The following is a 27,665-nucleotide window of genomic DNA, read 5'->3' as shown; positions in this document are numbered from 1 at the left end:
CATACACTGTAGAAAGGCACAATGTAGCAACCGAAAAATAAAATAATAAGAGTAGGGAACTGACTTTTTAAAAAATATTAGTTGGCCTTCTGTTGCCAGCAGAAGTACTGGGAGAAAGCCTTATAAAGGGTACAGAAGTTTCCAAAGAGGTAGAACAAATATTGAAAATATATTCATTCTTAATTCCTGTTTACCATGCTAATGTACTAACAAGCGAGGAGGCTCAGTGAAACAAACAACAGAACATCTGCAGGTAATAAAAAAACTAAAAATTCCAGAAAACATGTAGAACATATTTACCTCTCAAGGGGTCCGAATAATCCCAACTTAGTGGAGAGTTTGCATTTTAAATATTTTTGAGTGTCTATTCTGATTTTTTTTAACTTTTTATTTTCTTTTATGTAGGTAATTAGTGTTTTAATTTATTTTTACTCAGTCTTAGGATCAAGGATTTCCTATCATTTATGAAGAAAGTCAGTAATTTCATTGAGAGAAATCCATTTTTCTGATAACTAGCTGATGCTTTGCCAGGTGAAATTTACTCTGCTCTGTATACTCTGTATTTTTCGTGCCTAAGGTCTGCCTCTAGGTTTCACCTGCTTCCTCCAGGACCATACCATGTGTGGTGTTTAGGGCTTTTCCTAATGGGGATTGGCCTGGCTGCTCCTGCCATGTTTTATTCTTGGTGACTAAATCCTTCTCCCTATGATATAAGTAAAATGTTTGTTTGTTTCTTGTTGCATAAAAAGATAAATTGACACGGCGTAAAAAAGAGACTCACAAGTTCCTCACAGATAAATTTTTTATCTGCAAAAATCATGAGTACAAAACAGAGTGACAAAGATTTTCACATTTTGTGCATTTCTTTGGTCACTTTTTAGCATTTGGATAAATTACTCTTCACTTATGATTTTGGTGTGAACCTCCCGGCTCTTCACCCGCAGCTTGTTGACCTGGGACTCAGCAATGTCAGCCCGTTCCTCGGCCTCCTCCAGCTCGTGCTGCATCTTGCGGAATTTGGAGAGGTTGATATTGGATTGTTCCTCCTGAGAATAAATGGAAATGCATTTATGAGGGGAAAAAGTTCAGAATTTCTAGTTTCTTAGATCAGTGGGTCTTGAATTTCTTTTTACTTAAAAATGGTTCACTCTAGTGAACCTTCTAAAAAGCCTAGAGAAATACTCTTGAATTTTTTTTTTTTTTTTTTTTGTAATTAACTCCTCTCATCCTTCTTGAAGTCATGGGTAGCAAGGAAGGACAGGTGACATTTGTCTCCAAGTTGTTCTAAAAGTTCTCCTTGTATAACATCTAAACATCTTAGAGCTACTACTAAAGATGCCAGCTTTCCAGCCTCTTTTTTTCCTCCCTAGAATTCTGAGACTGGAACCAGACCTCTTAAAAATGCAGGTATACAATCTATATTATACCAAACTAGTACCCTTGAATATAAATTATTGTCACTTGAGTATAAATTATTGCCACTTAATGCAGTTTAGAAATTAAACAAGAAGTTGTTTGCTAAAATAGTCTATGTGGTCCCTGATTATATTTGAATAGATAGCAGTAATTTGAGAAGGCCAGTTATAGTTTAGTCTCTAGTAATCATTCTTTTTAAAAAGGCTCATTAAGAGCCGTCCAAAATATGGCATTTACATTGGGGTTTTTTTTTAGGGGGGGGGTACTTTTTTTTTTTAAGAATCTTTATTGAGCTATAATTGACATACAATAAACTGCCTATATTTAAAGTGTACCATTTGATTTTTTTTTCTTGTTAGTAATGTATATATGGCAATCCCAATCTCCCAATTCATTCTGCCCCCAAACTGCCCCCCCGCCGCCACTTGCTGTCCATATGTTTGTTCTCTACATTGGCATTTAAATTTAGAACATTTAGAAAACTTTGAGTCACTAAATAATAGAACTTGAGAAAAGCCCCCAGGTCTTCCTCTTACAGGTGAGGAAAACTGGAACCAGAAAATTGTTGTCTCTCTCTCTGTCTCTCTCTCTCAGAGCTTAGAGATCAGGGGGAAAATAAACCCATAGATGAACAGAGGAACTAATTTGTGATATGTAGGTATGGATACCCATACTTCCATGCTTAGTAAATTGATATTACATGCTGAGGAAATGAGATGAGGTGGAGTGCCGAGGTTTGAATGTAACCGAGACTTTCTGAGACTTAATATCTAACTGCTTACTTGACACCTTCATTTGTGTATATAATGGTATTTCAAACAAAAGCAGAATTCCTGTTTCCTTCTTGGCCTGCAAATGTGTTCCTCCCTTAGTTCCCCATTTTAGTGAGTATTATGTCATCCACCTAGTTACTCAAATCACAAACCTGATTAATTACCCTTGCTTTCCTTTCTCTGTCCTCCCAAGCAGAACCTATTAGCATATCTTGTAATTTCTACCTCCAAAATATATCTTGAATCTCTCCACTTCTCTCTCTCTGCTCCACAAGCCACTGGAACACTTGAAAATCTTCCTAAAATGTCTTCCTGAACCCAACTGTGTTGTCTGATAACCCATTCTCCACATAGTAGCCAGAATACTCTCTTTAAAAACATAAATCAGGGCATGGCCAACCCAACTTCAACCCTCCTGTGGCTTCCCCAGTGTTCCATTGTACCTCGAATAAAAAACAGATTTTTTTTTTTTAATTTAAATTTTATTTATTTATTTATTTATTTATTATTTTTGGGGGGAAAACAGATTTCTTATCATTGCCTAGAAGACCCTGTGACTCGCCCCCTGCCCAGATCTCCATCTCCATCTCTACCACTGTCTCCCTGATTCTTTCTGCCTCTTGGACCAGACTCGTTTCCACACTACTCTTCCTCCTCCCTAGAACATTCTCCCCTGGCTCATCAAGTGGTTGGTTTCTTTCTCATTCTTCAGATCTTCATTGAATCATTTCCCCTTGATCCTCCTTATTTTACCCTTCTTTCTTTCATTCCTTTACCTAAATTGGCTTGGACATATCTGAGAACAGGAGGAAGCCCCATCATCCCCAAGGGGTTCTGAACTCACCGCTTCCTCAGCTTGTCTCTTGTAAGATTTCACTTTTGCTTGCAGTTTGTCCACCAGATCCTGGAGCCTGAGAATGTTCTTGCGGTCCTCCTCAGTCTGAAATATTTCCAAGAGTAAGTTTCTTGAAAGTACAGAATCCATTACATTTTGTTGTACATTTGGTTTTTGATCCCTTGTAGACTAGGGTAAAACTGAGACAGGACATTTTCCTTACTTGGTAAGTGAGTTCCTTTACTCTTCTCTCATGCTTGCGTAGACCCTTGACAGTTTCAACATTGCGCTTCTGTTCACTTTCAACTTCTCCTTCGAGTTCACGTACCTGCAAGAAGACGGCATTTCAGAGATGTTTACTATGATCCATTCACTCAATGGATTTCTGCTTCTTCATATGACCCATAGCACTTTTTTACTCTGCTTTATATGGAGTACTTGATGCCCTACTCTAATCACCTTCCACCCACCCAGCCCTATAAACTCTTGGACAGTAAGGAATATCTTTTGTTCATCTTTGTGACCCCACATCATCTAGCAGTGCTAGGTATTAAAAATTGTGCACTGGATTGGAATGAGATGGGAATATGCTCATCAGAAGACCCACCCTGGCCTCCAGCTTCTGGATCTGCTTCTTCCCGCCCTTCAGGGCCAGCTGCTCAGCCTCATCCAGGCGGTGCTGCAGGTCCTTCACCGTCTGCTCCATGTTCTTCTTCATCCGCTCCAGGTGAGCACTAGTGTCCTGTTCCTTCTTCAGCTCCTCTGCCATCATGGCCGCCTAATTAGCAGTAAAACAACACCAGTTGAGAGAGCTGAGAGAGCCCATGAAGATTCTAGCTTGAGCACCCCTGTGTGGCCCTCTGCTTACATCAGTGATGGCCTTCTTGGCCTTCTCTTCTGCGTTGCGAGCCTCCTGGATAATGTCTTCCATCTCTCCCTGGATTTGGGAGATGTCTGTCTCCAGCTTCTTTTTGGTGTTGATCAGGCTGGTGTTCTGGTTAAAATATAAAATTTAGAAATACTAAGTATATGAGAGCAAAATTAGGATGTCCAGTGTTCTAATGGACCCACAAACTAATTAGTTAAGGTAACTAATTAATATCCCTTCTTGTTCCACAAATTATCTAAGTTGACAATATACTTTTACAGTCGACTCTGAATGTCACAGTTCATATACACAAAAATATTGTTAATCTAAAGATATTACATATTTTAAACTTTAACCTCCATAAAACATTATGAATAAATTTTTAGATAGTACTAAGATTTGAGCAAGAATTTCATTTTCAGTGCACTGTATTTTTTACTGTTCTCTCATACTCACCTGGGTGTGCAGCAGCTGCACCCGCTCACTGGCGTCCAGGAGCTCCTGCTCTGCCACTCGCCTGCTCCGCTCCGTCTGCTCCAGGGTGGCCCGCAGCTCCTCAATCTCAGCCTGCAGCAGGTTAGCTCTGCGTTCAACCATGGCCAGCTGCTCCTTCAGGTCCTCTTGGCTCCGGAGAGCATCATCCAGGTGGATCTGGGTATCCTGTGGAATGAATGATCATTGAGACACCTTGTTCTCAGGGCTGCAGTCACCCCAACTGCCCTGGGACCATCTCCTGAACCCACTTACCTTGAGGATGGCTTGGGTGTTCCTGTAGTTCTTCAGGGCCTCAGCAGCCATGCGGTTGGCATGGTTCAGCTGGATTTCCATTTCATTGAGGTCTCCCTCCATCTTCTTCTTGAGCCTGATGGCATCATTCCTGCTGCGGATCTCAGCATCCAGCATGCTCTGCATGGACTCCACGACTCTAACGTGGTTCCTCTTCAGCTGGTCAATTTCCTCATCCTTTTCAGCAATTTTCCTGTCAATTTCAGACTTGACTTGGTTCAACTCCAGCTGGATGCGCAGGATCTTTCCCTCTTCATGTTCGAGAGATGCCTTAATGATAGCAAGGGGTGACATTAGGCAGGGAACAGAAGTAAGTAGTATTCTAGAATTAGGAATTAGTTCCTACCCTTGTGCTACTAAAATGCATCTTTATTCCACTGTTTTAGAAATTTTTGCAATGTGTTGTTGGTTTTGTATAATTCTGTCTCCCCAGCTAGCTGATGCCCTTGAGGGCAGGGCCCTTAACTTATGCATCTATGTTTTTTTGGTGTCTAGCACACAGTTCCTGATGTCCAGTTATGTTAGTTGTATACATGGTCAATTTTCCATCCTCATATTTATTACACAGAGTAAAAATTATTTTTCTTCTCTCTTGATTCACCTATTCTTGCATATATTAGATGTTAATTCCTCTGAAAATGGTTTTAGAGTCCACAATAAAATGTCTACCTCTGCCTCCTCTAAAGCAGCCTGAATTTCAGACTTTTCTTGTTCCACTTGTTTCTTTACTTTCTCCAGTTCATGGATACGTTTCCCTCCTTCTGCAATCTGCTCAGTGAGGTCAGAAATCTCCTCTGTTGGTGAAAAAAAAGTTTAAATGTTCATTCAGTGAGGGAAGACATTCTTTCAAATCTTTTGTTGAAGAAAAGGTAAAATGTACTCACGTTGCAAATTCTTATTTTCTCGCTTCAAGGTTTCAAGTTGGTCTAAGGATTCCTCATAGGCATTCTTAACCTTGAACAGCTCTGTGCTGAGGGAGCGGGACTCCTTCTGGGAAGCTTCAAGTTCAGCATGAGTTTCTTCATACTTCTGTTTCCATTCTGATAGGATCTGGGGGGCAAGGAATGGTCAAGAAATTTGGTGGAGAAAGTTTGATGGATGAAAACTATTCTGGCATCTTTCAAACGGAGTTGAGATGATCGGGACTGAAAAATAATTACAAATGAGGAGAGTAGACACCTCAGGAGGTCCCGCCTCCTTCCCACCTACTCTTGGAACAGGAGCTGCTGAGAACAGCCCTCAGCTGGTTTGAATAGGCACACAGAATGTGGCAGGCTGTCCTTAATCACATGTTGAATGCTGAGGCAGAAACGGGTGCAGAAATTACCTTATCGAAGTTCCTTTGCTTTTTGTCCAGGGCTGCGCAGGCAGCGTTTGTCCTCTCCACGTCAATCATGAGGTCTTCAACCTCATTCTGGAGCCGCTGCTTGGTCTTCTCAAGGGAAGCGCATTTGGCGTTCACAGCTTCTACATGTTCCTCAGCATCTTGCAGACGCTGGGCCAGCTTCTTCCTAAAAAGTGAAATGAGGACAATAGAAGTGAATGGTACTCAGAAACTCTTGTAAAGCATCCACCAAAACATTATAATTCCTATCTGGCTCTCCATTATTCACAGAATAAATGACTAGATCTCTCCTTAAACCTGCTCTTGAATGAGCAGGTCCCTTCCTTAAGCTTTCTGTTGAATAGATTCTCCCTCTTACGATCAGTCTTGAACTTCTAACTGCATTGAATATGTAGACCTTTAATAACAATATGTTTTCTTTCTTATTACAGAACTTAATGTCTACTTTTTAGTCTTTAACGATATATTTCTTTTTCCCTCTACAGATAGCTGTGTTTTTACATCTCCAAAGGAGGAGCTGTGCTTTAAAGTTTGATTATTTGTCTCTTACATATCTATCACCCTGGACTGATTTTTTCCATTAACGGCTAAGAGGGAGGAATAGCACGGGAAAGTATAATTGTTATTCTATCTACATCTTTATCGATAAGATGATGTAAAAAGTTCCCCTTTTTAAAAATAATCATTCAGCTTCCTCTTATGTCCTTTTTCCTTCTACCCTCTAACTTAATTTCTTTCCCTAGACAACCTAGAGTATTTGTTTTTCTTGCTTAGGTTTATGTCATGCATGATTTTTCCTAGGTTTTTATTTGTTTGGGGAGCAATGGACATGTGCCTATGTGGTATTTAATATCAGGTGTGCTTTGATTGTTAACAGAGATATTTTCTTTTTCTTTTTTTTAGAGATATTTTCATTTTAAATAATTCTAGAACATACTTGGCCTCCTCCAGCTCCTCTGTGCGCTGGATGGCGTCTGTCTCGTATTTGGTCCTCCACTGGGCCACCTCGCTGTTGGCCTTGGACATTGACCTCTGCAGCTCAGCCTTGGCTTCCTGCTCCTCCTCATACTGTTCCCGCAGCAGGTCACAGTCGTGGCGGGCTGACTGCAGGGCATGGGCCAGGGCGCTCTTGGCCTGAGAACATAGAGATTGGTGACTTCATTTTATCTTTAAAGTGATATTTAGTCCCTAAACTCCTATAAGCCACCAGAAGAAAATCTGTGGAAGTAAGCAGAAAACAACCTCAAAAGCAAGTATAATGACAAAAACAGCAACAGCAATAAGTAGGGCTAACCTTTATCTCCTCTTCAAGCTGCCTTTTCAGTTCTTCGATTTGTTGTGTGAATGCTTGTTTGCCCCTTGAGAGCTGAGAAACTAGTGAGTCCTTTTCATCTAGCTGGCGTGAGTATTCACCTATAAAGATCAAGAACCAGAAAACTCAACCTTAATTTGGAAATTGAAGCTCTAAATTACAAACTGAAGCAGGGAAAGGGAGTTGGGTCTGAAACGTGATGGAGAGTGTGTGGATTTTAGCAAACCACCAATTTCCACTTCAACACTGGTGAGCACATCTATGTGAAAATGAGAAGTAGGGAAGACTTTGAGGCAGAGTACATACTTCTAAACAACATAAAAGATTTGGGGAGATATTTCAGATTATTTGATCACAATAGAAATTGATGAAGAAATATGTGAAAAGAAATGTAAATCAAACCAACGAAAAACATTCCAGTGTTTTTTGTCTAAGGCAAGTGTACTAGTTTACCTTCCATTGAAACTTGATTGAAACAGAATTTATTCTGTGGAAAATAGGAGACTTTGAGCAGTTCCCTCTGAAATTATGTTCAAAGGAAAATTCTGGAAGAATTTTTATATTAAGAAACAATCAAATGTCCTTCTACCCAAGAACGAGTTGGTTTGTGGATAACTAATAAGTTCGTAAACTAAATGACCTTTAAACTTGTCTTCCATTCTTTAAGCACCATAATTCAGAAAATACACTATACAGTTGACCCTTAAAGAACCAGGGGATTAGGGGTTTCAACCTCCCGCTCAGTTGAAAATTCACATATAACTTTACAGTCAGCCTGCTTTGTCCACGTCCATGGATTCAGTCAACTGTGGATCATCTAGTACTGTAGTACGTTTTTATTGAAAAAAAAAAATTCAGCTATAAGTGGACCCACACTGTTCAAACCCATGTTGTTTAAGGGTCAATTGTGTTATGTTAAAAAGAGAAGACACTTTTAGCACCATTTTTGAACTGGTTACCTGGAAGCCTTATCTCTTTACCATTTAATAAGAATCACAACTTTCAATTTTTTTCATACCACTAAATTACTAGGAGTAAGCATGTAATGAGGAAAAGAAATTATAAAGAGCATTTTGATTTTTCAAGAATACAATTTTTCATAAAGTGTACCTACCACCTGTCTAATAATAATAAAAGCCTTGAGCTTTGTTCTAGGAAGAACAATGTTTGAGTGAATATGATAGAGTAAAGTGGTTCTCCAACAACTTAATCTTCCTAGTATGTTAATGGTCCAATTGACCCATGAAACCATATCCATCTTGTTGCCTCTCACTCGGGGAGGCAGGACTTGGGTAGAAAGTTGGACAAGTTGATAGGGGGAGGAGTAAGTGCAGAGACTCTCCAATTTGGATGATCAAAACTCCATGAAGCTCACTCAAATGTTCCTGGCTGGATTGTGGTCCTGAATATTTCCCTACTTAACTGTGGTGCTACCAGCAATTAGCAAGACTTCAGGGAAGAGACTGGAGGAAGCGTTCTTGGACAGGTCATTTCATCACTACCATAATCTGACGTCTTTAAAATGGGGACAACATTACACAGACTAATGAGGGTAAAAAAGTAATTAACTTGTGGAAGCATTTTGAAAAGTGAAAGTAAATACTGTGAGGATACATTTTGTTTGATAACTTTTAGATTAGAGTGAAATATGCTTTAAAGTGTTAAAAAACAAAAGAGCCTGGGTCTCTATTTAAAAGAAAACAAACCCGAAACCAAAAAGAAAGGAAGAAGGTAGTCCATGCTGGTGGTCCATAAGATGTTCATTTGAGTGGGGGTCAACCTCCCAGGGAGGTCATATGTGAGCTCAAGTAACTCTGTGTAGAGTTCTTCAGCAAGTTGAGTAGCCAAGGTAAATTTGTCATTCAAGGTCAACACTGGTAGATGGCTGACCTGATTCCGTCTGAAGGCGTGCTCTCTGAGCCGTCAGGTCATTGATCAGCCGCTGCTGCTCTTCCTCCTTTGTCTTAATTTCACTCAGTTGATCTTCTAGAGCGCGGCACATCTTTTCAAGGTTTCCCTGCAAAAAGTGGTAGACGGCATCTTAAGAAAGTATTTGGACCATAGAAATTTGTGATAATCTAAACATTCCTTAGGAGCTGCAGAACTCATTTATTTTGAGAATAAACTATCTTTACAAACAAAAACAACTTAGATTGTGATGGAAAGAGGCAGATGAGGACAAAGTCAACACCCTGACCAAAGAGGCCTTAGACTGTGATGCAAAGAGTAACAAGACATGTGGTCTAAACCTACTGCTTCAAAATTGCTTTGTGAATCTAAGCCTTTACTCAGTTGGCTTATCTGTGATATGAGAATAGTGATATTTGATGATTCAGCTCATGAAACTTTTTTGAGAAGCAGATTATGTATTTTTGTTTAAGGAAAAAAACAAAAAGCCTAATCAAGGTGAGGTGTTTTAAAATTTTCAAAATACATCATTGAATTGTATCTTCTATTGGAAGAGAACTTGAGTTTTCAGGATGCATGCTCTTTGGGTACAGCTATTCTCCTGTAAAGAGGGAGCACTTGGCCCCATCACATGGGAGTTGCCCCTCCCTGTGACCAGCCTCCTGTCATAGTCTCCTCTGGCCAGTTACTAGTGATTCTTGAAAGGCTCCCTCACACCTGTCCTACAGAAATCTCTTTAAGATTTAAATCATGATTGTACCTTGGCTTTGGAGACAGTCTCCATGTTGCTAGCAAGGTCATCAATCTCCATCTTCATCTCACTCTTCTCCTTCTCCAGCTTCTGCTTGACCCTCTGCAGGTTGTCAATCTGCTCCCCCAGCTCGGCCATACTGTCCGCATGCTTCTTCCTCAGCGTGGCCGCCGTGGCCTCGTGCTGCAGGGTGGCCTCTTCCAGGTCCCGGCGCATTTTCTGGAACTCGGCCTCCCGCTTCTTGTTCATCTCAATCTGGGCCGAAGTGGCCCCGCCGGCTTCTTCCAGCCGCTCGCTGATCTCCTCCAGTTCCCGGGAGAGGTCCGAGCGCTGCTTCTCTGCTTTGGCGCGGGAGGCCCGCTCTGCCTCGATCTCCTCCTCCAGCTCCTCGATGCGGGCCTGGCAGTGGGGAAAAGCTCAAAGTTAGCTCCTTTGTGTTCGTGATTTTGTCATGTTGAAGGAGACTGATGGAAATCACGGACTTACCTGTAACTCCTTGATCTTCTTCTGCAGTTGCATCCCAAGGGCCTGTTCATCTTCAATCTTGCTTTGCAGACTGCTCATTTCAAACTCTTTCCTGTTAGGAGAGCGACACGTTAGCTCCCACTCTGTCCTCTTGGCAGTCTTCTTTTCTATGTGTAACTGCACGTTTTTGTACGGCTGGTGTTGAGGAAGTGCAAAGTGCGTGTTTTACAAGTCAGCACTGTACCATGTTCATTAAATACAAAGGCTAAAGATGGCATTACTTGTGTTTTCCTACGTGCCGTGAAGTAATATCTTTGAGATCCAGACAGCGAGCAGGTTACACTAGAGTCTCTCATTACTCACTTTTTGAGTTTCTCATCAAGTTGCTGCTTATCATTTTCTATGTCCATTGTGGACTCTTGGGCCAATTTTAGGTCACCCTCCAGTTTCCTCTTGGCTCTCTCTAAGTCCATGCGCAGTTTCTTTTCTTGCTCTAAGGACCCTTCAAGCTAAATGTAAATAATGTTGAGTCATAAGGATTGCTTAGCTTCCTTTCAAAGAAAATAATTTCCTTGATAATTGTAGACTTACGTCATCCACTTGCTGCTCTAGCTTGGTTTTAGCTTTGGTCAGGGTGTTGACTTTGTCCTCTTCTGCCTGCAGGTCATCCAGGGTCTGCTGGTGGGCCTCCTGGAGGGCCTTCTTCTCCTTGGTCAGCTTAGCTATGACTTCGTCTAGGCCTGCCATCTCTTCTGTGAGGTTTTTCACCTAGAAAGGTTAAGGAAGAGATTATCTCTGCTCTAAAGAAGCTTAGATAGATGGAAGAGTCTCTATATGCTGTATAGAAATATATTTCGTACCTTGTTCTCTGTGGCATGTTTCTCCTTCTCAACCTTGGCTAGTGTCAGCTCAAGGTCATCTATGTCTTTCTTCAGTTCTGAACATTCATCCTCCAGTTTCCTCTTCTTGGCCGTCAGCTCAGCATTGATCTCTTCCTCATCTTCTGCTCTCTCAGTCACTTCCTTGATCTTAGCCTCCAGATGGATTTTGGTTTTGATCAGCTGGTCACATCTTTCCTCTGCATCTGCCAAGCTATCTGCTTCCTGAGAAGGGACAGTAGACACTTTTATATCTTGTTCTGTGGACATTTTCAGTTTTTCTTAAGATTTTGAAACCAAGCAAGTAATTTGTGCTTTAAACTTTAGGTTAATTTTTATTAGCTTTCCATCAGTTAGGAAATATTTATTGGGCACTCCACTTATGGCACTGGTGATTTTTAAAAAAGGAATTTAAGTCATAATTCCTGATGAAATTATAATAAAATTATATGCATTAATGATGGCGTTCAGGATACCCTATCCCAGAGTATGGGACCTGGCATGATGAATATCTTCAGCTAAAGGAGTGTGAGAAAAGAGCAAACCAGGAAGCCCACTCTGACCTGTTCCCCTCGCTCTTCTTCCCTGAAACAGGTCATAAAATTTCCACGTGGAAGTTCCCTTCCCTGCACTAGAAGGAAAGAAGACATTCTTATCACAAGAGGTGGGGAATTTAGGACTGAGAATGCTGTGTAAAGGAACCTTGTTAAACTAACCCTTATCTTCCTACTTATTTCTTTATCACTTACTACCCCCGTCCAGACCCCTTCGTCTTGTCAATTCTTCACATATTTGTCATTTCTTTGTCTAAAATGTATAAAAGCTTCATGTTGTGGTCACTTCTTTAGGTCTTCATTCTCTTGTGAAGGGTCCCATGTATACATAAAAATTAAATAAAATTTTTTATGTTTTTCTCCTGTCAAGCTATCTTTGTCAGTTTAATTTTCAGACCCAGCCAAGGAACCCTAAGAGGGTCAAGGAAATGTTTTTACTCCTCTACATGATAACCTGTGTTTAATAGGTGGGTATATAATTTCAGTTAGCTTTCTTTATTTAATATTATTTTCCAGAAAAGTTTAGTATATGAAAAACAAAGAAAATGATTGGGTATCTAGCAGAAAAGTGAATTAAAGGGAAGACGTGTTGCAGTGACAAAGTGGCTGGGAGTTAGTGGGAGCACCCAGAAGAACTAAGGGGAACAGAACATTTTAGAAAGTGGTGCTAGAGAAGTAGCCAGCATGTTTCTCAGGAGAAGAAATGAGTTGGAATATAAACCCTCCGAGGGCAGGGACTGTGTCTCTTTGCTCAGAGTTGTGTCCCTAATGCTTGGAACTTCATGAAATATTTGTTCAGTGGGTAGCTGATAGAATAATGTTGGAAACAGGTCATATTATACTGAGAGGAGTTAACTTCCATACGATTATCCCTTGATTCTTGAAGGTGTGATGAACCCCTCCTCAATTTGGAAAGCCTTCGTCTCCATAAACCACAAGGAAGGTCACAGTGCCAACCTAGGTATTTATAATGAATTTTTCTTTAATTTTTCTAGTTATGTGTCTAACACCTGTGTGCCCACTGGAACTAATGTACATTCCCTTCTGAATTCAGAGAACTAGGGAGAAACTTTTAATGTTTCTGTTGTTGATTGTAGTGGTGGCAGCTGAAATTTTATTGTCATTTGGGTCACAAATATGGGTTAGACAGTGGTATTGATCAAATATTTCTTTCCAAGCCTCTGGCTATTTCTTGGGCCATCAAAACAAGAACACCAATACTATTTCTCATGCTTTGCCTAATTGGCACTATTTATAGAATGTATTGCCATTATCTTTGCAATGATCTTATTCTTTCAGGTATTAGAGGGTTTCTAAAGATATAGTTGAGAGGGAAATTGCCAGGGGGCCATGGATTTTAAAATTCAGAATATTGGTTTTGGGTTGATACATGTTCATGATAAAGTCTCCTCCCTCTTCACTGTCAACATTGTTCTGTCTTCTCTGCTCCTGTTTGCATTTTTCAGTAGAGAGAAGCTTAGGAAGCAAAGATCACTTTATTTCCTGCCCATATTCTGCTAGGAAAAATAACGGGGAGAGGAAAAATGCTTTTTTCTCCCTTCTCAACAGCGAGGAATCCTACCACAGAGCTTTTCAGTAATATTGTATATGAAATTTTATGAAACATTCTGAGGAGTTGTGAATTAGGAAGATTGATAGTCAGTGCCTTAATAAGGTGGAATCTAGACTCTCCCCTAGCAACTGCTGAATTGAAATTTTAGCATCAGATTGCAAGCAGTGCCTTTTCATACTCACAGATTGAACCTGGAGCTGCAGGTCATTTTTCTCTTGCATCAAGGTTACCATTTTCTCTTCCAGTTCTTTCCTTTTTGCCTCTGATTTAGCCAGCTCTTCTTTGGTCTTCTCAAATTCTTCCTTCATGTTGGCCATCTCCTTCTCTGTCTCTGCACTCTTGAGGAGGGGCTTGATCTTGAAATACAGCTTCATCCAGGGCCAGTGTTTCACATTCATGAAAGCACGGATGTTGTACTGGATACAGAAGATGGACTCTCTGTGATAGGAACAGAAATGTTCAAAGTCAGGTATAATAAGAAACAGAATTAAAAGGCCTAGGCTGATAGGGTTTAGTAAAGCTTCCCATTTAATACCTCCTCTCCACCATCCTCTGGTACTCCACTCTTGCCAGGAACCCTCTGCACCTGGCCTGGGTTCGAGTAATCAGCTGGGCCAGCTTTTCATCTCGCATCTCCTCTAGGAGCCCCAGGAGACCAGCTTTGAAAAAGACCTGTGCGTGGTCAGAGTTGCAGATCAGAAATTTTACACAGACTCCAAAGGGACAGACATAGTGTCAGGTGGGCCTTAGAGACTATTACCTTGGTGTGACCAAATTTATACTGGGTGTGGTCAACATCGATGGATGCAAGGAGCTTCTCAGAAGCCTTCTTGCTGTCAATGAATTGTCCTTCGGGGATCGCACTTGCATTTAATACCTTGTATCTATTTGAGCCAAATAAATAAATGATACAGCTGTTGTCACCAACAAGAAATCTTCCTGCCTTACTATAGAAACAACTTAACTGTTGGGTAGCCTGACACATGTAAAGAAGCAATCATATCTACCTCTATCTATTCTTTGTATATTCAAAGGGTGTCAAACTTCCGGTATATCAATACAGAGTCTGCTAAATTTGTTGCTCTTCAATTTTAATAGAAGTTATAAAGGATAGGATTATTTCATTGAAAAATTAAGTAATAACCTTATAAAATAATTCACAGTGAGAAAGTCTGACCTCTGTTTGAAGTCTGCGTACAGAATCCTGCTTGGGAAGCCCTTCCTGCAGATGCGGATCCCCTCCAGCACGCCGTTACACCGCAGCTGGTGCAGGACCAGCTCGTGTTCCATGGCCCCTGAGAATAAAAGATACATTTTCCATATAATAGCCTAAGGAGAAGTCACACCGGAGCTTGTCTGGATATCAGAAGCGTCTTACCAGGGGTTTTGGTTTCATTGGGGATGATGCACCGTACAAAGTGGGGGTGAGTGCTTCTCAGGTTGGTCATCAGCTTATTCAAATTCTCCTGTGGAACCATATGAATATTTAGTTAAAATGCACTACTTTTGTACACTCGTATTTATAGACGTAATTATGATCCATGATAGTGGTTAAATTTTAATGATTAGTATCCAGATTGAATCTGCAGAGGGTTATCTCTGGAAATACCTCTATTTTCCCTATCATTGTGCATTATAAACTCTCTGTTGGAGTGATTGTTCATTTCTGTTGAATTTCCCAGCATATGTTGTGAATTTCCCAGCATATGTATGCTTTTTAACATATGGAAATACTCCACCCATAATCTTTTGCCTAGATATATGGTCTGGTTCACAAAATATTCAAAGTCTTCCTCCAGCTCTCCCTTTTCTTTCTTTCCTTTCTTTAAAATTAACTAGTTAATTAATTTATTGGTTGCATTGGGATCTTTGTTGCTGCATGCGGGTTTTCTCTAATTGTGGCAAGCAGGGACTACTCTTTGTTGCAGTATGCGGGTTTCTCATTGCAGTGGCTTCTCTTGTTGTGGAGCACAGGCTCTAGACACGCAGGCTTCAGTAGTTGTGGTACATAGGCTCAGAGTTGTGGCACATGGGCTTAGTTGCTCCGTGGCATGTGGGAATCTTCCCGGATCAGGGATCGAACCCGTGTCCCCTGCATTGGCAGGCGGATTTCTTAACCACTGTGCCACCAGGGAAGTCCCCATTTGTTTCTTTACCCAACTTTCAATTGTATCTGCTTCTCTAGCCCATGTTTATTCCTTATTATTACATAGCTGTGTCCTCCTGCTGGTTTTATAGAAAGGGGCCTTTTAATGCCTTGTTCTGGGAATTGGCAGAAAAATGGATAGCCATATTACCAACTGTGAGAGGTTTACCACCCTATGAAAATCCTGATTTTTCAGAATGACTGGAATTTCATTTATTACAGATAGGATTGCCAAAAGATAAGTAAATTTTCCTTAAAAAGCTATTTCTTATCATATCTGACTTCTTATTTTATGTAGATCAACCTCCAAATCCTACCACTATTTTTCTATCCTCACCTTTCAAAATCTACTCATTTCAGTTTTATACCAATACACACCTAAGCACCTACCCCACTTGGACGCTCCCAAAGACTCAAGAAAATCTCATGTTTTGGTTAATCTTCTCCCAGAAGAACCTTTTAAGTGTCAAATGACCTTATTTCCTGGCCCCAATATTGAATTTTACCATCTCACACTGACTCCAACCTCCTGGCATCTGTGTCTCCTATATACTCAGCTGTCTTTTCCAAACTACCCCAAACCTTCCTGAGAGACTCAATGCTACCAAACCTGCTGACCTGTCTCCTTGAGCCACATTTAGTTCTAGAATCCTTACAAGATTAATTCCCCTTCCCAACACAATAAAGTAAAATTTAACTTCCTGAATCTAATTAGAGAGAGAAAATGAAGTTTGTACCCTGAAGAGAGCAGACACGGTCTGGAAAGAAGAACCCTTCTTCTTGCCGCCTTTCTTTGCACCGCCCTCTAAGGGGAAGAGAAATCACAAGCACTCACAGTATGTACTTTCTCTGTCTTGGTTTCATACATTAAGTAAATGTTTAATTCTGTTCATAATTACCTGCTTCACGCATCCCAGTGAAGAGGAAAGCCAGAGTCTTCATTGAAGACTTCTGGTACAGCCCGACCACGGTCTCGTTCAGGGGGTCCTTGTTCTTGTCTAGCCAGCCAGTAATGTTGTAGTCGACGGTGCCGGCGTAGTGAATCAGGGCGAAGTGGGCCTCAGCTTTGCCTTTGGCAGGTTTGGGTTTCTGGAAATTGTTGGACTTTCCAAGATGCTGTTCATACAGCTTATTCTTGAAGGAGGTGTCTGTGGCCTTGGGGAACATGCACTCCTCTTCCAGGATGGAGAAGATGCCCATAGGCTGAGAGAATGAAAAGAAACGTGCCACTTGAATTTTGTCTGACTGGAGAAATAATGTGTAACACTATGATCCTATTTGAGTAAATTCATCATTTCGTTCTTTACGATTAGGGAAAACTCACTTCTTTGCTCAGAGGTTGTTAAATCACAAATATTTAGTGGGTACCTATCAAGATCCAGGTGCGGGGTTGGGCTCTGGGATGTGATGGAGAGTAAGATAAACTCTGGTGGAGTTTGTTTCTTTGCCCCAAAGGCCTTCTCTTTGCCCCTTGCAAATGGGTTGTTCAGAAACACGTAGTAAAAATGCAGATATTCCAAGGCTCCACCCCACACTTACCCAAAAGTATTTCTAGAAGTGAGATTAGGGAAATGCGCAGTTTTACTAAGTACTTGTGGCAAGTCTCTGATACAACTGAGAGCCTCTTCTTTAAAGTACTAGAAATTCCGATTTCAAATGCCAGCAGTAATGACTCAAGGCTGACAAAGAAATAGGTAAGACATGCTCTCCTCAGAGCTCTTTTATAAGGAAAGATGGTTTAAGTATGAGGCTTGCATTGCACACTGTGGGGATATGTAGAGTTCCGGACTGCCTAGAAAAGATTCCGTCTCCTTTTACCAGAACACCTACCTCAGAGTTGGCAAAAGCACTTTCCCTGATTTTCGTTACAAGTAGAAATATCTTACCAGGGTATACAGGGGGTTTTATGATTTTCTTTGAAATACAGGTCAGCAGTGTGACCTGTGATCTGAGGAAGGGAAGCGAACCTTCTCGATGAGCTCAATGCAGGCGGCCAGGTCCATCCCGAAGTCAATGAACTCCCACTCGATGCCTTCCTTCTTGTACTCCTCCTGCTCCAGCACGAACATGTGGTGGTTGAAAAACTGTTGCAGTTTCTCGTTGGTGAAGTTGATGCAGAGCTGCTCCAGGCTGTTGAACTAAATAAGCAGAAAATACAAATTAACATTCATCTTGTGAAAACGGCTTCTCTTTGAAACGGGCTTTTCTCACTTGGTTAGCCTAACTGCCCACCTACATGTAAACACACCTGGGAGTGCTCTTGACTAAGAGCGGTGTCACCAAACACAGACGCCAAAGAGGTTCTAGGGCATGGATGAGCCTTGCAAGAAGCCAGGCTCAGAGGACCACCTAGTGTCTGAGTCCATTCATGTGACATGTCCAGAAGAGGCACATCCATACCGCAGAAAGCAGATTGGTGGTTTCCAGGGGCTGAGGCGAGGGGGCTGGGGAGTGGCTGCTTAATGGGGAGGGGTTGCTCGTTGAGGGGATGAAAATGTCCGAAAGTCCTTTGTACATGTCTGTAAATATATCAGAAACCATTGAACTCAGTGCTTTAACTAGGTGAACTGTATGGCATGTGAATTGTATGTCAGTACAACTGTTATTGAAAAACTCTCAAAGAGGTTGCAAGTTTGCACTGTCCTTAGCTCTCTTCTGTGAAAACGCGTGGATTACTTTTCATGTGGCTGCTTGGTGCCAGGTTATTCCTCTCTTGCCATGTTGGCTTGGGGATTTCTGGAAACGCTCTTGTCCCTAAAACCCAGAAAATCTCATGCAGTGTCCATGAGTGCACTCATAGAGACAGGTGTGGACACGACACCTCTGGATAGACGCACCCGAGACCGGCTCTCAGGGAGAGGACTTGGGTAACCTTCTTCCTGAGCCACATGGGAGGTTTTCTGTCTTGGGGAGGTGAATGTGAGTTGTCTGTACAATGCCCTTTCCATCCTCTGCACCTGGACATGGAGGGCAGGTGGGAATCTCAAAATGGTTCTTTGAATTTGTCATTGTCTTGCCCACGGCCATCTTTGCTGCCATTGTCACCCTCCTCACCCTCTTTATCATCTACCGAGTGCTGACTCTGTGGTTGGGAACTGGGCTTAGGTCTTTAAATCCAGAAGTCTTGCAATGGCAAAACCATCGCAGAAGTGAGTGTGTTATCTGGAGTGCCAGGTGCTTTATGTACAGGTTGAATTTGCTCAATGATGAATCAGTACCATTTCCATCATCCAGGGTCACAGAGGTAGGAATTGACAGATGGAGTTTGAGCCCAGATCTGTCTCATCCCAAAGTCAAGGCCCCTTCATGGACTTTTGAACTGCCTTCATGTGTCAGTTCAGTTTGTCGTGTAGCTGTTTTTTATAGATCGTTTCTACCATTGCCTGTGGCAGCAAGGTGGGTAAGTGTTTCTCCTGCAAAGTTTCTGCTAACTCACATCAAAGATCTCAAAGCCAGCGATGTCCAAGACGCCAATGAAGTACTGCCTGGGCTGCTTGGTGTCCAGCTGCTGGTTGATGCGGGCGACCATCCACAGGAACATCTTATCGTAGACGGCTTTGGCCAGGGCGCCCACCGCGTTGTACACCTTCATAGACAGAGTAAATATCGTTGCCATTATGAAAGACATGTAGTGAAGGCCTGGGAAGTGTGTGATTCACAGAGGTTGTGCCGTTACCTGCTCTACAGTCTGGCCTTTGGTGACGAACTCATTGCCGACCTTGACCCTGGGGAAGCAGAGGGCTTTGAGCAGGTCAGCAGAGTTCAAACCCTGGAGATAGGCAGCCTTGTCAGCAACTGCAGAGACACATTTCAGACAAACAACGTGACTGTTAGGGCCTCACAACTCCTAGGGGCAGAGTAAGGAGTGAATCATTCCTGTGTGAGGTTAAATTTGCATGTGTCCATGAGATGCTCAGGTGTAAAGGAGACATGTGTTTGGAGTGGGTTATTTGCTTGTATTCTCTCATTTAACCCAGTTGGAGGTTCATTTGGTACCTTCAGTGCCATCTGGCTCTGCTTGCTCCTCACGCTGCTTTTGCTTGAATTTCAAGTTCCCATAATGCATTACTGCCCCCGTGAGCTTGTAGATGGACACTTTTTCATCAGATGTGAAGCCCAGGATGTCAATGGCGCTCTAGCAGGAGAGAAGAGAGGGCTGGATTAGGATAGAAGACGCTAAATTTATTTAGGAGAATTTATGGTACGTGCTTAATCACACCTGCAAGCAGGTTGTCTTTGACATTCCCATATATAATGACTTGTTTTTAAAAAACTGCATGTGTAACTTACATCTGTGGCCATCAGCTCTTCTTAGTCATCAATACTAGGGACTGTGATCTCCCCTTGACTGACGAAGGCATAGTCATATGGATTGGTGGTGATCAGGAGCATTTCTGAGTACATGGAATTCAGGGTGTAGGTTTTACATTAGAAAGTGCTAATCAAACGATTAGCTTCTAACTTAATGAATTTAAGCTGTCGCATACCAATTAGTTCTGGCTTCTTGTTAGACATGATCTGATAAAAAATATGGTAGCTTCTTTCTGCCTTTAGCTGGAAAGTGACTCTAGACTTCTCCAGAAGATCTGCAATGGAAAGTAGACATTGGATTAGAGGGAAAAATGGTAAAGTTCCTGGAATGATTTTGGAACTTGGGGTCATGAGCTAAATCTCATTGGCCCCTTGAGATCCTAGCTGAATGGTCCCGTGAGGTCCTGCGTATTACGTCTCTACCACTGCAGTTACTCTTACCACCTCCAGAAGGAAACTAAAGTTGCCTGGCTCAAGGCATATTCATTTCTCATACGGAAGCGTCTCGACATTTCAAATATAATTGATTCTTGAAAACATGGGTCTCTTCTTGCCTTCTAACAGAGTGGTTACTGAGAGCAACGTTTATCAAGGCTCACACTAGGGAGAAATCACATCCACTGAACCCAACTTATACACCCCTGGTCTTAGTTTTTTCTTAGGAAAATTTGACATTTCTTCTGAGGCTGGAATCCTTCAGATAAGCCCAGCAAGTCCTGGCAGTTTCTACAGCACCGTTAGCTCCTGACTGAAGTGGAAGAAGCACACTGTGGGCTCTGGTTAAGACTGGCATTCCCCCCGGGCATGTTTGGCAGTGACTGGTGTTTCACGCTCCAGGCTCAGCAGGAGCTGTAAGATGCTGCTCCAACCCATCATTTGTCATTCTTGGATTCTACTTAGGAGGTCCTGTTACTCACATGTTTCGATATCAGCAGAAGCCAGTTTCCCTGTGGTACCAAAGTGGATCCTGATGAATTTACCCTTGCAAGTGAAGAAGACGATGTTATGTACAAAACTGGAAGCACATGAGTAAGAAGAGATTAAATAATAGCCCGCCTTTTCAGGCATTTGAGGGACCCTGAGAAAACCCTTCTGTGGCCCAGAGACTCACAAAGCGAGAGGAGTTGTCATTCCTCACGGTCTTGGCGTTGCCAAAGGCCTCCAGCAGGGGGTTGGCACTGATGATTTGATCTTCCAGAGTCCCCTGCAAAGGCAAGAGCAGTTCTCACATGTGGGGCTCAGGAGTTTCTTACCTGACAGCTTGGATTCTGACATGACAATCAGACCCACCTGAATTTTGCCAGCAGTCGGTTCTTCCTTCTTCTTCTCCCCGGTGACTGCAATTGTTGCAAAGTACTGGATGACACGCTTCGTGTTCACAGTCTTCCCAGCCCCGGATTCTCCGCTGTCAGTGATCAAATATATGTGAGAAATTAAGGTCTGTGACAAATGAAACTACTTCCTCCATTAGCATTTACTATCTTATGTGCCTGTCTCTATGTCTTTGTTGGAGTCCCCTAGATCTTTCTCTTCAGCCCACATTTAGCTCATATTATTTCTGTTTCTTTCCACTGATAAGAACCTGAGGCAGTCAATCATTAATCATGTAACACATTTCTTGAGTGCTTAATATATGTCAGGTTCTCTTCTAAGTGCTGAGGCTGGGGCTTCAGGGGTCTAAGAAGTAGCCACTCAAGCACTATGTAGTAAATGAAACAATTAGTAAAAAACTCTCTGAAGCAATGCATGTGTTCTTCAGCTTCCTTAGACTAAAGATATTCCCAAGTTAGGTCTTTGAAGGAATAGACATCCGCCAAGTAAGCCTTGAAAGTAAACCATTGGTAACATTTGCAAACTTCCCAAACTTCAGAAGATGTGTGTGCTCACTGTCCAGTACTGGGTTCTGGCCATGTGTGGACATGGTGTTTTATATCTCCTAATCTCTGGAAAACTCTGGAACTTTTAAGACTGGAGTAGCAAATGATGTAATTTGGGACATTGTTATTTTATATTCGGATGCAATCCGAACCCTATAATAAGTGATAACAATATTTAGTTCCAGGCTGATTATTCCATTGCTTTAGTATGGGGGTATACTAAATTAATATTCTTAGGCATACTAATTTCTTCTTTTGGCTTGTCATTTTCCCAGTGAAAATATAATAGGAATAAGCCTCAGTATAATATACATACGTGATTAAGATAGACTGATTCTCCCGATCTAAAAGAAAAACAGTGGACAGTCAGCATATCTACCAGTTACACAAACAAAATTTCCTATAGGGAAACATTGAGGGCATTAAGTGTGTCACATTCAGTGGAGTTTTTCAGTATATTATTACAAAGTTACACATGGTGTTATTAAGTCTCTTAAATTGGGGAAGAGAAACATTAAATTGTTGTCATATTTTAAACTCCTTAAGCTCTACAGGAAGTGTGTCCTTCTGGTTTAAAAGAAAGTGCAATCCTTTCCAGAGGCACATTCCCTAGGTGTCATCTGTAGGTTCCAGTGGCCTGCTCTTTGCTGATGAATGCATATAACTGAAAAATGCAGGATATGCTAAGGATTTGGACTGTATCTCATAGTTCAGAATAGTGTTAATGAGGCCAAGATTGAGATTTAGTTTCTAAATGGGTCAATTACACACACACACACACACACACACACACACACACACACACACACATCTCTGTCTCAAGGTTCCAGACTACAACCCTCTAACTCTGATCAGCCTCCCCAAAGCATGCTATTGGGTCAAAGAAAGGTTAGGTGAGAGAGGGAGCCTCAATCAGAATAAAGTCCTTTTAAGGGGGGACAGTAACAACTTCCTTTTGAATGCAGTAGTCCCCCAATACCATTTTCATTCAGAGAGAGGCTGTTATCTCTAAAATGGGTTCTGATAACTTTAAAGACATAACAATACATCTAAATCAAAATCAACAAGAAACTTAGGTTCTAAAATGATTGAACATATATTTTTCATTTCTATTCAGTCAATACTATTCAGCTGTTATTTAACCTTTCTGTTACTTAAATATACAGAATCATGTATTTCTAAGCAAGGAGACTATGAACAAACTTAATAAGGGTAGAGCAGTAGCATAGTCTGGTAAAATCGTGGCGGTAGAATCAGGAGAAATGAGTTTTAATCCCCACTTGACAATGTGTACCTCTCTGTGCTTTAGTCACCTCTTATGTGCAACTAGGGGGTTGGATTTGATTATTTCTGAAGGTCTTTTTAAGTTTGCCATTTTGTGATTATAGATGGTGAAATAATTTGTATGAAAAGCAGTCAAGCCACTCACCAGTCAGCATGAACTGATAGGCGTTGTCAGAGATGGAGAAGATGTGGGGCGGGGCCTCCTGGCGCTTTTTGCCTCTGTAGGCCGTCACCACCTCTGCGTTGTACACCGGCAGCCACTTGTAGGGGTTGACAGTGACACAGAAGAGGCCCGAGTAAGTCTGCACCATAAAGGAAAAAAAAGGAATATAATTATTTCATGAGGACCTTTATAACGTACTACTTTTCAAAATAGTAATTAACCCCTTGCCTGAGCAGAGGCCAGGAGAATGAACTCACGTAGATCATCCAGGCTGCATAACGCTCTTTGAGGTTGTACAGCACAGCGGGCTCATGCAGGTGGGTCATCATGGCCATGTCCTCGATCTTGTCAAATTTGGGAGGGTTCATGGGGAAGACTTGGTCTTCTTTCACAGTTACTGTCTGTCAAGTCAAGTAAGAGAGACCCGGTCAACAAAGAAGCGTTAACCCCCCTAACTGGCAATGGGGCCCAGTCTGATCCCCTCCAGACGTTTTACTCACAGCTCCAGCTTCGGTCTTGGCTGTCACCTTTCCCCCTTCCCTGCTCTGCATGACTGCTTTCACAAAGGACTCCTTAGGGTCCGCCACAAAGACTGAGGTCTTGGCATCAAAAGGCTTATTCTGGGCCTCAATGCGTTCCTTTTCAGACTTTCGGAGGTAAGGAGCAGCCTCCCCAAAAACAGCCATTTCCTGGTCTGAACTCATGGCTGTGGGATATTGATGGCAGCCCAATCAAAGACCCTGACTGGCAGAGGAAGAGAAGATATTATAGGAATTCAGAAACTGGACCGTTAGATTCATGTTAAAAAATCACAACATTATTGCCTGACAATTTGAGCACTAGCATCTTGTTGGGTATGACCACATCCCTGGCTTGGCTGGAGGTGAAATGTGAGTCTCCGTGTTCTGTGCCAGTGCTGACAAATGCTTACTTTGCACTTGGAAAGAGACCATTGTTTCTGGCTCATCTACTGTATGATATTGTAGCTCCTTTCTCTGTTTCATTTGCATATTAATCTTTAAAAGCAGCCTATCATCAGTTTATACAGAACACAGTGCTAAGATGACAGCAGGATTTCTCCAACTATTTCACTTGAAGTTCTTATCTTCCAGTTGGATTGTAAGCACCTTGTGGACAGGGAGTATTTTCCTTCTACAGCATCCTTCACACCTCTTAGAACACATGCTGGGTGTGGGGAAGGACCAAAGTTGGCTTTATAAATTAAAAGATCAATAGAAATACATTTAAAGTTATAGGAGCTATTTAGTACCTGGTGAAAACCTTTTCATTATAGATTTGGGATTTACAAGGACTGCCTAATAAAGGAAAGCAAGAAATGTGAGGAGCTTTGTTTTGCATTGTTTAGTTAAAAATATCCTATTTTACATCAACTTCTGTTGTTCCTGTGTCATTTTGACAAACTCAGTTTCTTCACCTGTCTTTAGTATTTCTCAAAGATATTATAAAATGTTATGACCTATGTTTTCTTGCTTTGTTACTACTATTCTCATAAAAATTTCAGAAAACTTTTTCAAGATCTCTCTTGCCACTTTAACATTCATTGATCCTGTCAATTATGCTCATATATAACCTATTTTATAATAACAAAGATATCTTTTCAAGGAAAACTCAAAGCACTCATGTAATCTTCTCAACATTTTTCTATTCAAACTACGGTGATTTGGATAGCACAGTTAAAATCCTTTGTCTTGCTTAAAAATGCTCACATTTTTCATATCATATTTTTTAAAATGTCCATTTTACAGAGTGTGAAACAACATGCAGATTTCAGCCACTTTTCCAAGGCAAGAATTCAATCCATTTTATTAATCCATTTAGATAGCATCTCAAGGTTTTTTATATTATATACAGTGGTGAGTAAAAGCTGTAGTATAGGAAATTTATTGATTTGGCCAAAAAGTTCATTCAGGTTTTTCCATTAAGATGTTACAGAAAAACTGGAACCAACTTTTTGGCCAACCCAATACATTTTCTCTGTAAATGAACAATAATACTGTGAAATGTTGTATTGCATGTTGTAATTTAATTATTTAAAAGGCAATCTGCAATGCTGGAAATGGAAAAAATTGTATCTAAAAATTTCTAAAGATTCTGAGAAAGCATTTCATTTATTGCAAAAGATATAAATGAATGAGAACCAGTTTCTAAAGTCTCCCTTAGAGTTTTTCAAGGGAAGCATGAACAACAGTGAAATTGAATTGCTTTTATTTTATAACCCTCCCCCTCCGCAACCACTCTCCAAACCACTGCAGAAGGAATGAGAAAAACAAATCAGTAACTTACCTTAGAGATGCAACCTTGAAGTGGGTCAGAACTGTAAGAAAAAGAGCAAATTTCTTCTGATTAAATGCTAGTAAATCCCAATAATAACATGAAGGATTCTGAATGGAGAAGCAAGAAATGACTGGGAACACCAGAGCATCTAATTAAAATTGCTACTGAGTAAGTTGGTGCTTCACTGAAAGGGCTGCCAGGGGCAGTGGGGGCCAGGCTGTGTGGCATGTGTACGGGCAGCCAGGCATCCCTGCTGGCCCTTCAGACAGGGCCCTGTCCGTCCTCACACACACTTACCTTGAAGCTTTATGAGGAAAGACAAGTCATACTCATTTCAAGGGTACTTTTATAGAATCAAATATGGAAAACACGTAGTCTCCTCCTCTTTCTTAAATCATATTTGGCAAAACATATTTTTGGCAGTGAAGGTCTCCAAGTATAATTCCCCTCATATTAAAGATGTTTGGATATAATTAGAAGTATTTCCTCTTACATTGGGTTAAGTGTATAAATCAATCTCCTATAAATAAGTTGAGTTGTTGGCAACCTGAAAGTGACTGCCTTTGGAATAATGTAAGGTGGTGTTTCAAAGACAGCTATGATCTGGATCCCCTGAACTTTGTTGCCTGCTGCTCTTGTGTTTCACTGAGTCGCCTGTGTGGAGTCTTTTCAGCTGCCTGCCCAATTGCAGATATTATACTAGGGAGGAGAGTTTCTGCTCTTTACCAGAGAGTCAGAAAAAGGTTGTTAGTTTCTCACAAGATGCCATGATTTTTTTTTTCCAATTTTTCGTACTTTTTCAAGGATGCTTGGAAATTTAATTTTAAAACTTGCTCCATGAAGAGCAGCCGAAGAGAGACAGCTTCTTTTGTTTCCTTCAGTCAGTTGCCTCTGATTCATTGTCAAATCATTCCATTGCTTCACCGAGCTGAATTGTCCTGCTTCTTTCACTTTTGTTTTTTAAGTGCAAGTTGCTTGTGAATTCTCTTTTCCTCTGTGAAACTCAACATAGGAAAAAACTAGAAAACAGGGCATTTCTCTGTCTAAATATGCAACATCTATGACTTCTCTTCCATCATTTATCCATGGTATATATTTCACGTTTTGCTTACAAACGATACCTGCACATTATTTCTATTCTGATTTTTAATTTAAAAAATATTTGTTTTGTTGTCTGTGTGGTCTTGCATCTCTTTCTGTCAGCATTGTCTGTGTGGGACAGAGACAAAATTTGCTTAATATGCCCTGTTTTGCAACCATTCCTGTATTATTGTACTTATATTTCAGTGGATTTAGTGGAAAGAGGCTGCCTTATGAAAGCAGGTATCTGGAGATACTGTTTGTAATGGTCACATGATTTTATTGCTGTGAGGGACTGTCTAATCCATATTCCTCATTTCACTAATAAACTAACTGAGATTAAAAGAACATAAGAGAGTTCACAAATCGCACAGCAGAGTAGACGTCAGTCACCTGATTTGCAGTCCATTGTGCTTGCTGGTAACACTCTTCTACCGGAGTGGGTTAAATTAGCCATCGGGAAGGGTCTTCCAGGAAACATGCAGCTGAGAGGGTCTTCCTAGCCAACTCTTAACCTGCTTTGTAACCACAGGTACATCATTTTACTTTCTTACTTTCTTTATCAGGCATCTGGAAAATGTCACAGTGTTCTCAGAAAGAGAGAACATTTTAATTACGCTCTCAATAGGATTCATTGGGAATTTTAAGATAGCCTTTTGACTGCTCTGGATAGATTTTCCATTAAGTAGAAAATACATGTTGGTTTTGGTCATTTCTGCCAAGTTCTGAGGCACTTACACATTTACAGGTGACATGGGAACACAGTGAAGGGAGCCAGTGCAGCAAGAAGCAGTTCCACTTCCTTCCTGAGGCCAGTGTAAACCCAAATTATCTGTGAAGCTACTTCCACACATCTAATTAGGTCATTCTTTTGCAGGGCTATTTAAACCAATGTACTCTTGCTTTCTATTCAGATGGGAAGTCACCGTTCAGTTTCTTCTTTATACTGTCCAGGAAGGTTATATTTTTGGCTAGGCATTGCAACTAAATCCAGCTTAAAAAATCTTAGTTCTCTCAGGATGCTCCTCTGAGTAATTCGGATTGC

General features: G+C 41.2%; 1 protein-coding gene across 1 annotated transcript; it reads right to left on the bottom strand.

Moving 5' to 3' along the window:
* Window positions 1-820: 820 nt before the first annotated feature.
* Window positions 821-19,977, bottom strand: LOC130839708 (myosin-1). Its single transcript, XM_057714003.1, has 30 exons — window positions 19,901-19,977; window positions 19,607-19,745; window positions 19,287-19,405; window positions 19,047-19,196; window positions 17,578-17,748; window positions 16,510-16,813; window positions 16,348-16,415; window positions 14,843-14,930; window positions 14,642-14,759; window positions 14,225-14,348; window positions 14,000-14,136; window positions 13,647-13,902; window positions 11,320-11,562; window positions 11,051-11,227; window positions 10,823-10,968; window positions 10,481-10,571; window positions 10,004-10,393; window positions 9,226-9,352; window positions 7,318-7,436; window positions 6,961-7,157; window positions 6,006-6,189; window positions 5,563-5,728; window positions 5,348-5,472; window positions 4,640-4,948; window positions 4,349-4,552; window positions 3,893-4,018; window positions 3,632-3,802; window positions 3,248-3,352; window positions 3,034-3,129; window positions 821-1,046 (listed from the first exon to the last, which is right to left on the bottom strand). Exons 1-30 carry the CDS (start codon window positions 19,910-19,912, stop codon window positions 894-896), a joined length of 4,815 nt encoding a protein of 1,604 aa, XP_057569986.1. The 5' UTR covers window positions 19,913-19,977; the 3' UTR covers window positions 821-893.
* Between the last annotated feature and the right edge of the window lie 7,688 nt (window positions 19,978-27,665).

This window comes from Hippopotamus amphibius, chromosome 17, assembly GCF_030028045.1.
Source record: "Hippopotamus amphibius kiboko isolate mHipAmp2 chromosome 17, mHipAmp2.hap2, whole genome shotgun sequence".
Taxonomy (NCBI): Eukaryota; Metazoa; Chordata; class Mammalia; order Artiodactyla; family Hippopotamidae; genus Hippopotamus; species Hippopotamus amphibius.
This window is presented reverse-complemented; position numbering and strand designations above follow the sequence as displayed.

What these genes read in the sequence shown, in the direction of transcription:
- LOC130839708 (XM_057714003.1), bottom strand. An exon ending in CAGAGGATGGTGGAGAGGAG is followed by an intron (nt 13,903 to 13,999) that starts GTATTAAATGGG and finishes TTCCTATCACAG; the next exon opens with AGAGTCCATCTTCTGTATCC. An exon ending in AGACTGTCTCCAAAGCCAAG is followed by an intron (nt 9,353 to 10,003) that starts GTACAATCATGA and finishes CACTTTTTGCAG; the next exon opens with GGAAACCTTGAAAAGATGTG.